At 36.5% G+C, this 13,150-nt stretch overlaps 1 protein-coding gene across 6 annotated transcripts in view; it reads right to left on the bottom strand.

Moving 5' to 3' along the window:
• Positions 1-9,308, bottom strand: part of LOC121320965 (A-kinase anchor protein 11-like) — a 28,406-nt gene extending 19,098 nt beyond the window's left edge. For 5 of the 6 annotated variants that reach the window (XM_041259812.1, XM_041259816.1, XM_041259814.1 and 2 more), the window contains exons 1-4: positions 9,187-9,306; positions 5,294-5,393; positions 5,078-5,188; positions 493-546 (exon numbers count right to left, since the gene is read on the bottom strand). In XM_041259812.1, coding sequence (XP_041115746.1) covers positions 493-546; positions 5,078-5,188; positions 5,294-5,356 — 228 coding nt within the window. In that variant the 5' untranslated portion in view covers positions 5,357-5,393; positions 9,187-9,306. Of the gene's footprint in view, positions 1-492; positions 547-5,077; positions 5,189-5,293; positions 5,394-9,186 lie in introns of all 6 variants that reach the window. The other variant, XM_041259813.1, reaches the window with a different exon arrangement.
• Positions 9,309-13,150: the final 3,842 nt, after the last annotated feature.

Raw genomic sequence — 13,150 nt, 5'->3', positions numbered from 1 at the left:
GTTTTTCTCCATGGATACTGTGAAGCAAAGCACCACTAAGTTAAAGTAAGTTATTGCTTTTCATATGTAAATATCTGTCAATGTCTATATATGTTCGATATTGCAATTGTGCTATTATATTTCTGTGTATATTCAAATGTCTGTCTTCAAACAGGTACCTCACCATAAACTACAGCTTGGAGTTTACTTGCAAGATGGCACAATATAAAAAAGAAACACTAGAAATTAGGGCTTCTGTGAACAAATAAAGCCTTCCATAACAAAGTGCATTCACTGAGTACAGGAGAATATATGTCTTGCAGCACAATCATTGGTCAGTGTTAAGACCACCAGCTAAGTGTCTAAGGCAAACTAATAGCACAGCAGTTTTACAGTCTAATGCAGCCAAAAAGCAATATAACATGTGCAGTTTGTGCTTGTGGCTACATACAAAAATTAAGTTTTGCAAAAGTCCAAAACCTAACTATAGTATTATTACAAATAAGCTCTTACTTGTGTTTGAATATCTACTCCTTCAGCCAAACTGGGCAAGCCCACAAAATGAACCTGTTTGAGAGAAAAACAAAAAATAAAAAACAACAAGGTCCATTTATTGAACACAGAATAGCATTTAAAATGACTGCAGTGCCAAAAAAACCAAACCAAGTCACTATAGGCCTATATCAAATTTGTAATTATAGGCCTATATCAAATTTGCTTTTTTTGTAAATTTTTGGAACGTGTTGTGGCACAACAATTGAATAATCACCTTTCAATAAATAAACTCTATGAACCTCTTCAATCAGGCTTTAGACTGCTACACAGCACAGAAACAGCCCTTGTCAAGGTTGTAAATGATCTTTTAATGGCTTCTGACTCGGGTGCTCTTTCTATATTAGTTTTACTGGACCATACTGCTGCTTTTGATACAGTAACCATAACATTCTACTTGTTCGGTTAGAGAGCCAGTGTGGCATTTCTGGCACTGTGCTTAGTTGGGTTAGCTCTTTTTTCTCTGACAGAAAGCACTTTGTCTCTCTGGGTGCGTTTAGGCTCGTTACTGGGACGGTTTCCTCAGGGCTCTGTTGGGGCCTCTTGTATTTAGTATATTTATGCTCCCATTTGGTCAAATTCTTTGACATTGTGGCGTGTATTTCCATCTGTACGCTGGCGACACTCAGATTTACTTGTAAACTAACCATGACAGTGAAGAGGCTGTTGGATGCAACAACATTTTGTGCAATTGAACTGTGATAAGACTGAGGTCATATTACCAGGTTCTCCGCACCAACTGTGTAAATCTAACAATTAAAGCATGGCTATCGATGATGTATAGTTTTGCTCAAAAAAGAAAAATTTGGGGATCATTTTTTACCCTAGCTTAACTTTTGAGCCTCATGTACAGAATATCACCAAGATGTCCTTTTTTCATCTTAGGAATATCGCCCGGCTACGCCCTGTTCTCTCAATGCATGCTGTGGAGAAACCAGTCCATGACTTTGTCTCGTCCAGACTTGACTACTGTAATGCTTGCTGGGGTTTCCTAGAACACCCTAAACAAACTGCAGGATGTTCAAAAACTCAGCAGCCAGGGTTTAGACTAGATCTCCATCTGGTGATCATATTACCCTTCTTCTGGAATCCTTACACTGGCTTCCTGTCAAGTTTTGCATTGATTTTAAAATCTTGCTATGGACTTTTGAGGCTTTGAAGGGTGTGTCTCCCCCTTACATAACGGACGCACTTTGCTGTAAACTGATGTTGGACTCTTATGTGTCCCCAAGACCAGACTGAAGTGTCGGTGACAGGGCTTTCTGTTCCTATGCCCCTAGGTTGTGGAATGCCCTTTACAAAGAAATTAATCCTTGGGTCTTTTTAAATCTCGGCTTAAAACTTATTTGTTTAAACTGGCTTTTTGTTAGATTTAACATTTGACATTTTTCGTATTGTTTATTTTGTGTTCTTGTGTATAGCGCTTTGTGATGACTTGTCATAAAAGGTCATTAATAAAAATAATAATAATAATAATAATAATAATAATAATAATAATAATAATAATAATAATAATAATAATAATTTAATATAATATTATTAATAATGCAGAATCTCACGTCTTAGAGTGACGGTGTATTCAAATACATTGAGATAGAAGGTTTATGTAACCACTTCCAACCTTATCAACTGTAGACTATGTTGGATGTAAAGTGACTTATTAAAACTACTGTCTTATTTATTTTGTAAAGTATGTGTCTTTATTGTTTTGACCTATTTATTTATTTATGACTGGAGAATGAGTTACTTCCGTTTCGCAAAAAAAGATATATATATATATATATATTATATATATATATATATATATAATATATATATATATATATATATATATTCTATATATAAACACGCACACATATACACAGTAGCTTGCAAAAGTATTCTGTTTGATATTTTATTTTTAAACACTGAAACTCAGAATCAGTTATTGTAAGGTGACATTGGTTTTATGTTGGGAAATATTTTTAAGAAAAATAAAAAACTGAAATATCTTGCTTGCATAAGTATTCGACACCTATGCTGTGGAAGCTCCCAGTTTGCACCTATGAAAGAAATGGCCCAAACGAGGACACAATTACCTTACCATTGGCCTCCACCTGTGAACCATTAAAGTTGCTATCACACTTGCTGGATAAAAACCCCACTGTTGAAGGATCAAACATGAAGCAGACTTGTGAGAGAAGCCACAGAGGCCAACAATCACTCTGAAGGAGCTACAGAGTTCAGTGACTGGGAGTGGAGTAATGGTGCACCAGTCAACCATATCAAGAGCTCTGCATAACACTGGCCTGTATGGGAGGGTGGTAAGAAAGAAGCCGTTACTCAAAAAGTACCATCTGAAAGCACATCTGGAGTTTGCCAGAAAGCATGAGAGTGACCCAGCTGCGATGTGGGAAAAGGTTTTGTGGTCAGATGAGACCAGGATAGAGCTTTTTGGCCAAAACTCAAAGCGCTATGTGTGGCGCAAACCTAACACTGCCCATGCCTCAAGACACACCATCCCTACAGTGAAGTATGGTGGTGGCAGCATCATGCTGTGGGGATGCTTCTCATCAGCAGGGACTGGGCATCTTGTTACAATTGAAGGAAGAATGGATGGAGCAAAATACAGGAAAATACTGCAAAAGAATCTGCTTCAGTCCGCTAAAAAACTGAAGCTTGGGAGGAAATTCATCTTTCAGCAGGACAATGATCCCAAGCACAGGGCCAAAGCAACATTGGAGTGGCTCCAGAACAAAAAGGTGAATGTCCTACAGTGGCCCAGTCAAAGTCCTGATCTCAATCCCATTGAGAATCTGTGGCACTATTTGAAAATTGCGGTCCACAAGCGTCGTCCAACCAACTTGAACAACCTGGAGCAAATCTGTCAAGAAGAATGGGCCAAAATCACTCCGACACTGTGTGCAAAGCTGGTACATACTTACCCCAAAAGACTTAAAGCTGTTATTGCAGCGAAAGGTGGCTCTACCAAATATTAATGTGTGGGGGTTGAATACTTATGCAAGCAAGATATTTCAGTTTTTTATTTTTCTTAAAAATATTTCCCAACATAAACCCAATGTCACCTTACAATAATTGATTTTGAGTTTAAGTGTTTTAAAATAAAATATCGAACAGAACGAAATTTCACTGTACCATTTGTAATTCAGTAATATGAGAGAATTGGTCAGGGGTCTGAATACTTTTGCAAGGCACTGTGTGTTTGTGTGTGTGTGTGTGTGTGTATATATATAGTTACTCAAGTCACACTTTCACTCACTTCAAATTATTTCTTTGATATTATCTAAATTGCAAGAACATACAGCAGCACGTACAGCCACAGCATGTGGAAAGTCTCTAAACAAATCTACAGAACGTTGATCAAAATCTGACAATAGCCCAGCCAAACAGATGTGAGTGACTAAAGTAGCACACTCAAGTAGCAGGATTCTGACCCCTCACAGAAATCCCTAGAAATGTCCTAGAAGTACAAACATAAAATAATCTGAAAACATCATGGAAACTGAAAACTTTCACTCATTTAGTATGGAACCAGATAGCTACATATATGCGTAGAAACAGCACAAGTCTGACCCAAAAAACTGAACTATACCCTCAAGCAAAGCAGCCCACTGTCACGAGAAACTTTATGGTGAACCTTTTTGTGCAACATGCTGCTGTGCTTTTGTTACTGCAGCTATCTGTAGCATGTGGTTACGGTACAGTAAGACGTAAAACCACCTATCGTTCATATCTTACACTGTGTGGATACCATACATTAACCAATGTCACCGCCAGACCCGTTTGCCTGGCTTAACCGTACTTTCAGAATGAGGTGTACAGCCTTCAAACATTAATACTTGCAATGCAACAACAGCTGTGTATTTACTAAAAAATCCCCAGCATATAACTATTGCTGTATGGAATTCAAGAAGTGTAAAACTAACTTAGTGTTGTGTTCACATAAACCCCAAACCATACCACAACGTGTTCTACAAAGTGCATGCTATAACTGCACCACGCATTGCTTGCTTTTGATCTAGGTTACGGGAGTTTTTATTTCAACACTCCTAACCATCCAACTGTGTGGTATGTTAGCTATTTATTAAATAACCCTTAGAAAATGTCCCCACAAGATGTTTGCTGTACCTAGTATCAAGACAATGCAGTGTACTATGATAGAAAATAAGCTTTTTTTCCCCCACAAAACTGTAATTTATATATTCTTTCAGAGAGAAATAAGAGACCATTTCAGATTATTGTCATTTGTTTCTCAATTTGGTGAGATTTACCTTTCTGGCAAAAAAAAAAAAAAAAATGCTAATTTGGAGTGCAAAGCTTAGAGAATTTAGCTCAAATGTGAATTATACATTTTCCCAAGCATGCTTTAGCCATTGATGAAAGTACTCCTATACAAGGTACCAGTAATTTAATGAGCACTTTAGGGAAACAACTGTCTTACATTAAGTTTAAGGGTCATTCTAACTAATGATACAGCCCAGTGAGTGAGATGTCTTTCTGGATGATATTAGGTTATGTTTTTTATGGAAAAAATAGCAACACACACCTCAGTCAGGCACATTGATTCCTTCTGATAATCCTCAAATACCACCCTGCACAGTTCTTTTCTGCTCTTGAGTAAAGACTTCACAGACTGGACCAAGTTTTCAGAGATGATCTAAAAAGCAGAATGCCATTTCATAGAATAAAGAGTATACAGTGCATATAATACAATATTTGTACATCATTAGAAACAGTAAAATAAGTATTCTGTTTGACTCACCTCTTTTCTGACTGATGCTCTGCTCTTTGCAGGAACACCTCTAATCCTGGCACAGGCATCCATGATTTGGCAATAGTAGGGTCTGACAAGGGTGAGTAACCTGGAGGCAATTTCAAAAGCCAGTAAGAAAACGAATTAAAAAGAACTCAGAAAACAGGAAACCTTTGCCGTGCATAAACCCCATCAGACTTCCCATACTGCTATTAGCTCCTATGTGGGCCTTAAAAACAAGCATGATGCCTTTACTACTGCTGGCAATATATGAGGTAAACAGGCTGCACTCTCTTTCAAACAGTTTAATGGGGATTTGAAGACCTCAATGTGTTACAGAACAGACAAAACAAGCCTTGGACAACATGTCTACAGCAAATAGCTTTTTAATATGTAGTTTTGCCGATTTGCTAAATTCCTGAAATACCCTAGTAATGTAATGCTCTTTTTATTACTAATTGCAACAAAATCGTGTCTAAATACTGCATTTTATTGCAGTACAGTTTTTGGATGGCAAACAGTTTAACTGGCCCCTCTCAATGTTTGGGAGCCAAATGTTAACATTTTAATGTAAATATTTTAACAATGGTTGGCATCTGTGCAGTACAGTATTGTGAAAGGAAATTGTTCAAGTTACAGTGATGGATTAAAGTAAGTTCAACATCAGATACAGACAGAGAGTGGATATGGTCACATTAATGTACTTCTATCAAGAATCAGCAAGCAAACCTGCCACCTAGAGATGAGCATTGTGATATTCTATAATGTAGATCAACAGCACTGGGCATTCACACTTTCAGCATACTGCAAAACTGTTCTGCATTTCTTCATACTGTCACTCTAAACATTCAACTGGTTAAAATAAAATAATGTAAGTTAGACAAGCATTTTAATACTGTGTCTTTCAATGTTTTAGAGGCAAAACATTAATATAGTGGGATTAATATAGTGTTAAAGGACGGCAGTATATTGTTATGCCACATTTTGATAGAAATTTAAGAGCCAGGGAATTAAAAAAATACATTATGAAACATATCTAAACATTTTTAGAAAACCCTGAGCTTGTTTTAACTAAAACGTTGTAGTTATATATACGTATGCGTATATAAGTAGCTGCATGTCCATTCTGACAGCTAATACATGTCTAAATGTCCACAAAACAAGCTCTCTCTTGAAAGAAAATGTGCTTCCATCAAAAAAGCAGAATGTTTACCAAAACTAGCTTAAAAAGAGCCAAGTGAAAAATTCAAAAATCCCAAGGAAACGGTTTCAGACATTCTGAAAAAGAAAAGACACTTAAAAGCAACACAAAGAAAACCTGAATGCCAGCAGATAGAGCCTGAATCCTGCATGCAGGTACAGTATGAACAAGTGAATGCCATTCTATGGGAACAGTTTAAATGGGCTTGTGCTAATAACAGGTAAGCACTTTGTTGAGGCACTGTTGTGTTTAAAGTTTGCGAGGCTTCACTGTGTTTATTATAACATGTATCTGATTTTTACAGTAATTATAATCCAGAACACTGTCTAATAATGGCGCAATGATCTGGTCACAAGCCACACCAGATTCCAGAACCTGTCCCTCTGGGACAAAAAACACAATCCAGAGAATAAGTGCCCTACAAGTTGGGGTTTATGATAGTAGCCCCTATGATCTTCTGCAGAAATGCATCTCAACTATCGAAGCGTACATTTCTGACAATCTCAGAAACTTCTGTGAAGACTTGGGCAGAGAAAGATGAAAGTTTACTTTTTTTTCCATTTCTCAAGAGCTCCATTTGGCATGAATTTCAGTTCAAAATGACTCAGTCTTAAATCTGGATTTAACATTTAAATGCTTTCCATAAACTGCTTACGTGTGCTGCCTGATAACCCATATGCATTGCGCACATACAAGCACAAACTCCTTGAGCAGTTCTCAAAATAGGTCACACTTTAAGGTCATTTATGTGTGCATGTGCGAAACGGAAACTGAGGTAATTACAAAGAATTTCTAGCAGTATTTTCTTAGAAACTATTTACTGAGACAGAACAAGCCCAATCATGACAAGAAGACACTCAAGGCAAACTGGCAACAATAAAGTCAAATTAGGATTCTCCCTACTCGTTTCAGGACCCCCTAACCCAACATCAACTGAGCTCCACAGTGTGTAAAACTTGCTTCTGTTTTGCTCAGATTTGAGCTTGTATTAAAATTTGCCATAACAGAGTAAACATCACTGGCCACCCATATGAACAAGTAAAAAAGAAAAAAACAGGACTATACCACTCTGTGGTTTTCATTACAGGATAATAAAAACAGTGAGTAAAGATGAATATGTCCATGGGTCTGTTAAGCCCATCATCTCTTATTATTGTCATGTTGGTGAACTTGACATGCCAATAAAGCACAAAAACAGGAACAAGAACTTGCTTTTGCATTCCTACGTTCTCTTACGATCACTGTGGATGACCCATGTTACTTTTGAACAAGTCACAGCATTGTGAACTGTAAGGACTTGGTTAGCATGAAATGCCTTCATGTACTGATCCAGAACCAATATTATGAAATGCTACTTCAAAGAATGAAAAAACAAAGCACTGGTTTTAGAAGAAAAGCATATAAGAACATAAGAAAGGTTACAGACGAGAGGAGGCCATTCGGCCCATCTTGCTTGTTGGTTGTTAGTAGCTTAATGATCACAGAATGTCATCAAGCAGCTTCTTGAAGGATCCCAGGGTGTCAGCTTCAACAACATTACTGGGGAGTTGATTCCAGACCCTCACGATTCTCTTTTTAAAAAGTGCCTCCTATTTTCTGTTCTGAATGCCACTTTATTTATTCTATTTTATAAATTTTGCTTTTTGGCAACTTTGTTTTTTTTTTTTGGGGGGGGGGGGGGGGCGGGGGAAGATGTTCATGTCGCAGGTCAAAAAACAGCAAAGGAGTTGAATTAATAATGATTTAACCATGCTCAGTGCAGATTAGGCGAGTTTATAAATATGCGTTATCATATTAAATATCTATGTTTATATCATCACTCCTTTGTAGTCTGGACTATTGTTAATAGTATGTTTGGTTTCACTCTTATCCAAAAAGAAATCCCCGATTATACAAAAATGTCATGAGGAGAAATATCTTCATTCGTAGATATCAGGGTGTTTTATTTTTTTGTATTTGTTTTTGTGCAAATTGTGCAACAACTTCATCTCTAAACTCGTGTTAGTTTGCATGGATTTGTCTTGTGATATTGATACTTCGCAGCATCAGTTAAGAGGAATTAAATACTTCCTGAAACGTCACTGCGCTACCAGAAAACGGATTCAATAACACCGGCCAGAGGCAACTATACACCGAGATGCCCATAAAACAAAACTGATCAATGTTCACAAAGAGTTTCTGAGTAATAAAAATAACGATCATATTAACAATTGAACAAGCCAACTCCCTGACAAAAACACGATCACCGCTGAAACAGCCCTGGCCGAGCGAAGGGGGGAGTGTTTCCTCGTCTTTCCCGTGTCAGTAAAGCCATTCCCTCATTACCTGTCTTGTGTGATATCGACGACACATCACCACACTCACTCTCACTGTGCGTCTGTCGCAGCGACAGCACATTTAAAAAATGGCGACAAAATTATATATTTGCACTATATATCTATTAGATTTACATGAACACAAACCATACAGCTGGGTATTGACCCAGTTAAACAAAATCTCCAATTCGCTTTCTCTTTCTTCATTGTAAAGAAAACACTTTTTTTCCCCAATAATATTGTATTCCCATCTAATTTCAGGCTGCGGCCCTGAAGAAAAAAAACAAAAAAACCAAAACAAAACCATGACAGCATTTCCCCCAGATGCGAGTGACTACTGATGAGCCACGTCACCGCCGTGCAACATGCTGCAAGGCTGCGAGCACCTGTGTCCCCTGTCACTGCAGCTGGTGCCCTCGACTCTCACCGTCTCGCCGTCGGACCCGAACCCGCTGTCACTTCATCGCAATACACAACAAGCGAGCCCTTCAGACACAAACAATCAACACTGCACAGTGCCTCTGAAAAGCGGCCAGACTGCTAGTCGAGCACAGATACAACGATGGAGAGGGCGCATCGTGACGTCAATAAGATTAAGAATAGTAACTGTATTTATTAAATAATTAATAATAGTCGATGCCAACTTATTTTCCAAATATGTTTTAAAATACAAAATAGTATGTTTCTGCCTGTACAAAACAAATACAGTACATCTGGTACATAACAAATGAAATATTTACTATGGAAGATGCTTCCCTTTAGTGTAAATTCAATAACATCTGCATACTTTGTAACATTCCTGTTTTCCCCATGTGTTCCATTGTTGTTAGGGCATTTGTTCTATGTTCATTCATTTTCTAACATGTGCACCACCTTTCAACAATCCCGTCTTCATATAGCACACATTGGAGTGGCATTGCAGTAAGCACCAGGGGCCGTGGCCCTTGTAAAACAGTTGTTATTGGTTGTTTTGTGCGTAGGGACCTGCTGTTTTATGTTTGACTTACGTACATTTATTACTTTGTAGAAAAAAAAGTTGAAAAAACGACATTAAAATGAGTAAAACTGCCTACATAGGATTTGATACACATGGAAAATATATAATGTGGTAATGAGCTGGTAACTATTCCCCATGTTATTTCCGTTAAAGTGAAAACAACTTCCACTTAATATTACACTTTTGCTGACCTCATTTACCTTCGTATTCATTTATAACGGAATTCACTGGGTTTTTTCACACACCTTTTTGTTCTTCAAATCGTTTAGTTAGGAATGTTTTCCACAGCTGTCTATTCCAAATCGGACTGTTAAGTTTACAAACACTATGTGTGTGTATGTGTCTATATATATATATATATATATATATATATATATATATATAGTAGTGTGCATGGGGGAAGGCAGCAGCAGGGCTGGTAGGTGACATAATCACATACAAAGACATAGGCCCGATATACGCTCCTTACAAAGGAGTCGGCTCTTTTGTGTATATATATATATATTTTTTTTTTTTTCTTCTGAAAAATTAAAGCTTTTTTTATTATTACATCTGTTTTATAAGTGGGATAACACTCCAGGGCTTGTGCGTTGTGTTGCATTAACATACGGCTTTGTTGGTTGAAGACACAAAGCTTAGCTTCATGCCCCCAACTCAACTACAGCTTTATATAATGTAACACAACACACGCCCTGTCGCACGTTATCACTTTCTTTACAAGCTGCTGTGTTTAGTGCAAGTGAGCGCAATACACGAAAACTCCCTAGTAAGACCGTTTTTAACATGGCGATATTCTCCATGTATGCATTTTCTTCCTGCTTCTGTAGCTGAGTTTTTAAGGTCTCAAATTTGAGGTTTCCAATGGGATCTATAAACTATGGTACTGCTTCCTTTCCCCCTTTCCATGGACCACCTGAAGGGAGCTGGCTGCTGACCACAGATTGAGAACCACTGTATATATAGAAATAGTTATGTGTATATATAGATAGTTTGAATCTCTGGTGCCAGGTGGTTGTGCTGTGGGATTTATGGTCAAAGCCTGTAATATTGTGTTTTCATTATATATATATATATATATATATACAGTATATACAGTACCAGTCAAAAGTTTGAGTGCACTTGCTGGAAACTATTTTCATAATTGACAATGTTTTACGTCTTATACGTTTCTGTAAATATTTGAAAATGAAAACACGTTACAATATACAAAACAAAACACAAGGAGTATCAAAGCAATGTTCATGAAAATTGAAAATTGTCTCTAAATCTTGGATTTCTCAAAATAGTCACCCTCTGCCTTAATAACAGCCTCACAAATACGAGGCATTCGGTTAACAAGTTTCAGCAGGAAATCACCTGACATGTCTTCCAGACTGATTGAAATCCCCTTTTTTTGGATGACAATTTCATTGAAATTGACACAATTTACATTTTCATTTAAAAATTAATTTTTGAATGCAATTCATTTATGATTATCAGCTTATATAAGTACATGTATTATAGAATGAAACATTAAGTGTTTATAGACAAGTTTATACAGTTAAAAGCATAGATAATCATGAAAAACCTGGTTTCAAGCAGGTGTACTCAAACTTTTGACTGGTACTATATATATATATATATATATATATATATATATATATATACATACATACATACATACATATACACACACACGGTACATATAACATATAGTAAATGAAATACTAGATTTTCAAGCTGAGATAATTATTTCAGTTTTTTGGGGTGCTAGGGGTGGTGTAAGTGAAACGGGAAACATCTGCAGGGTTTTCTTCACACCTCTGAATAAAATCAGTGAGTTCTATTTCATTTTCATACTGTATATTGAAAGACAAATCAAGGTTTTAGTATGATTCACTTCTTAATGAGGTAATAATGCGATCCTGAGATAAAACTAAAAAAACACAGACAAAGCCATTCACCAGAACATGTGTCCACTTCACTTTCAGTGTTCCATCAAAGTGTACGACTGTCTTTGAATGATGTTGTCCTAATGACCCATCTCCACAACTTACCTTTTCAGCAAATTCAGTACAATGTCTTCTTCTGAAACTTTTGAGTCGTGGAGCTGATGGGGTTTTACTTTTATTTAGATACCTTCAAAGGTCTGTCTTTCAATTACAACCTAAACTAACTACATGTTTTTCTTATAAACTGTATTGAGATTCGTCTTTGGATTTCAGTAAGCTAGGACATTTTTCAGAATGTTGTGTGTGATTTGTGCACATTCTGTCCTAATTCAATCCTGCAATTCTGTAGTGTTTCTGGGGTTTTCAGTGTATGTTTTTGAAGTTAAGGGAGCCTAGTCCTCTCAGCTATGTTGTTTAGGTAGGTGTGAAGATCCCATGTTCTGTGATCATGTTGTTTTTTTTACCTATAGTGCACTGTCAATGAATCACCTACAGGATAATGCAGTTGTCAGTTGTTGTGGGCTGGCTGGGAATTTCAAACTAGATCTGAATTTAAGTTTTGGAGGACCATCTTTGGCCCGCAGGACTGGGTTTGACCACCTGTGGTCTACACAGAATACACACACACACACACACACACACAGACAAAAATTATGTGGAGAAATATTTAACTAATTCAAAATAGCAATACAAAAATCTATCTCTGTATTCTGTTTAATGCATATATTTTCCTAATTTCCAGGGACCTGATAAGTTTTACATGGACTTACAATGTCACATCTGTCATGAAGATGTAAATATCTGTATGCAAGACAGGCATCAAGACAGAAAGAGAGACGGTGAACTGTGAATTCATTCAGTTTTATTTAAGTAGGAAGATTTTAAACTGGCTGCCTTTGTCTATTGGCACAGCAAAATGTACAACAAAATTGAACCACTGATTCCAGCAGAATACAAAAATACACATCTCAGTGAATTCCATACAGTAATAAATAGGAAATAATCATGCACTCTACCATACAAAGGCACAGAAAAACAGTCACTTAGAGTCATAAAAATTACTACATTAACAAAGTCACCCAAATATCTATACAAATAAATGTAACATTATATTCCAAAGGTGAAAACACATTAAATGTTTTTTTTAAATTGTATGCAATAAATAAATACTGAAAAAAAAAAAAAAAAAAAATATATATATATATTATATATATATATATATATATATATATATATATATATATATATATTACAAATAAAACTGTGCCCTTGTAAACAGTATGTAAACAAATAAAACACTTCTCCTTAGCATTATTAACACAACGTCAACGATACATTATTCTGCTCTGTAAATAGTTCAGTCAGATCAATTGGTGTGAAACCTGGCAGTTTAAAGCTTCAAATATCAATGCATCTGGAAAA

The sequence above is a fragment of the Polyodon spathula genome, chromosome 9, assembly GCF_017654505.1.
Source record: "Polyodon spathula isolate WHYD16114869_AA chromosome 9, ASM1765450v1, whole genome shotgun sequence".
NCBI classification, from domain to species: domain Eukaryota; kingdom Metazoa; phylum Chordata; class Actinopteri; order Acipenseriformes; family Polyodontidae; genus Polyodon; species Polyodon spathula.
This window is presented reverse-complemented; position numbering and strand designations above follow the sequence as displayed.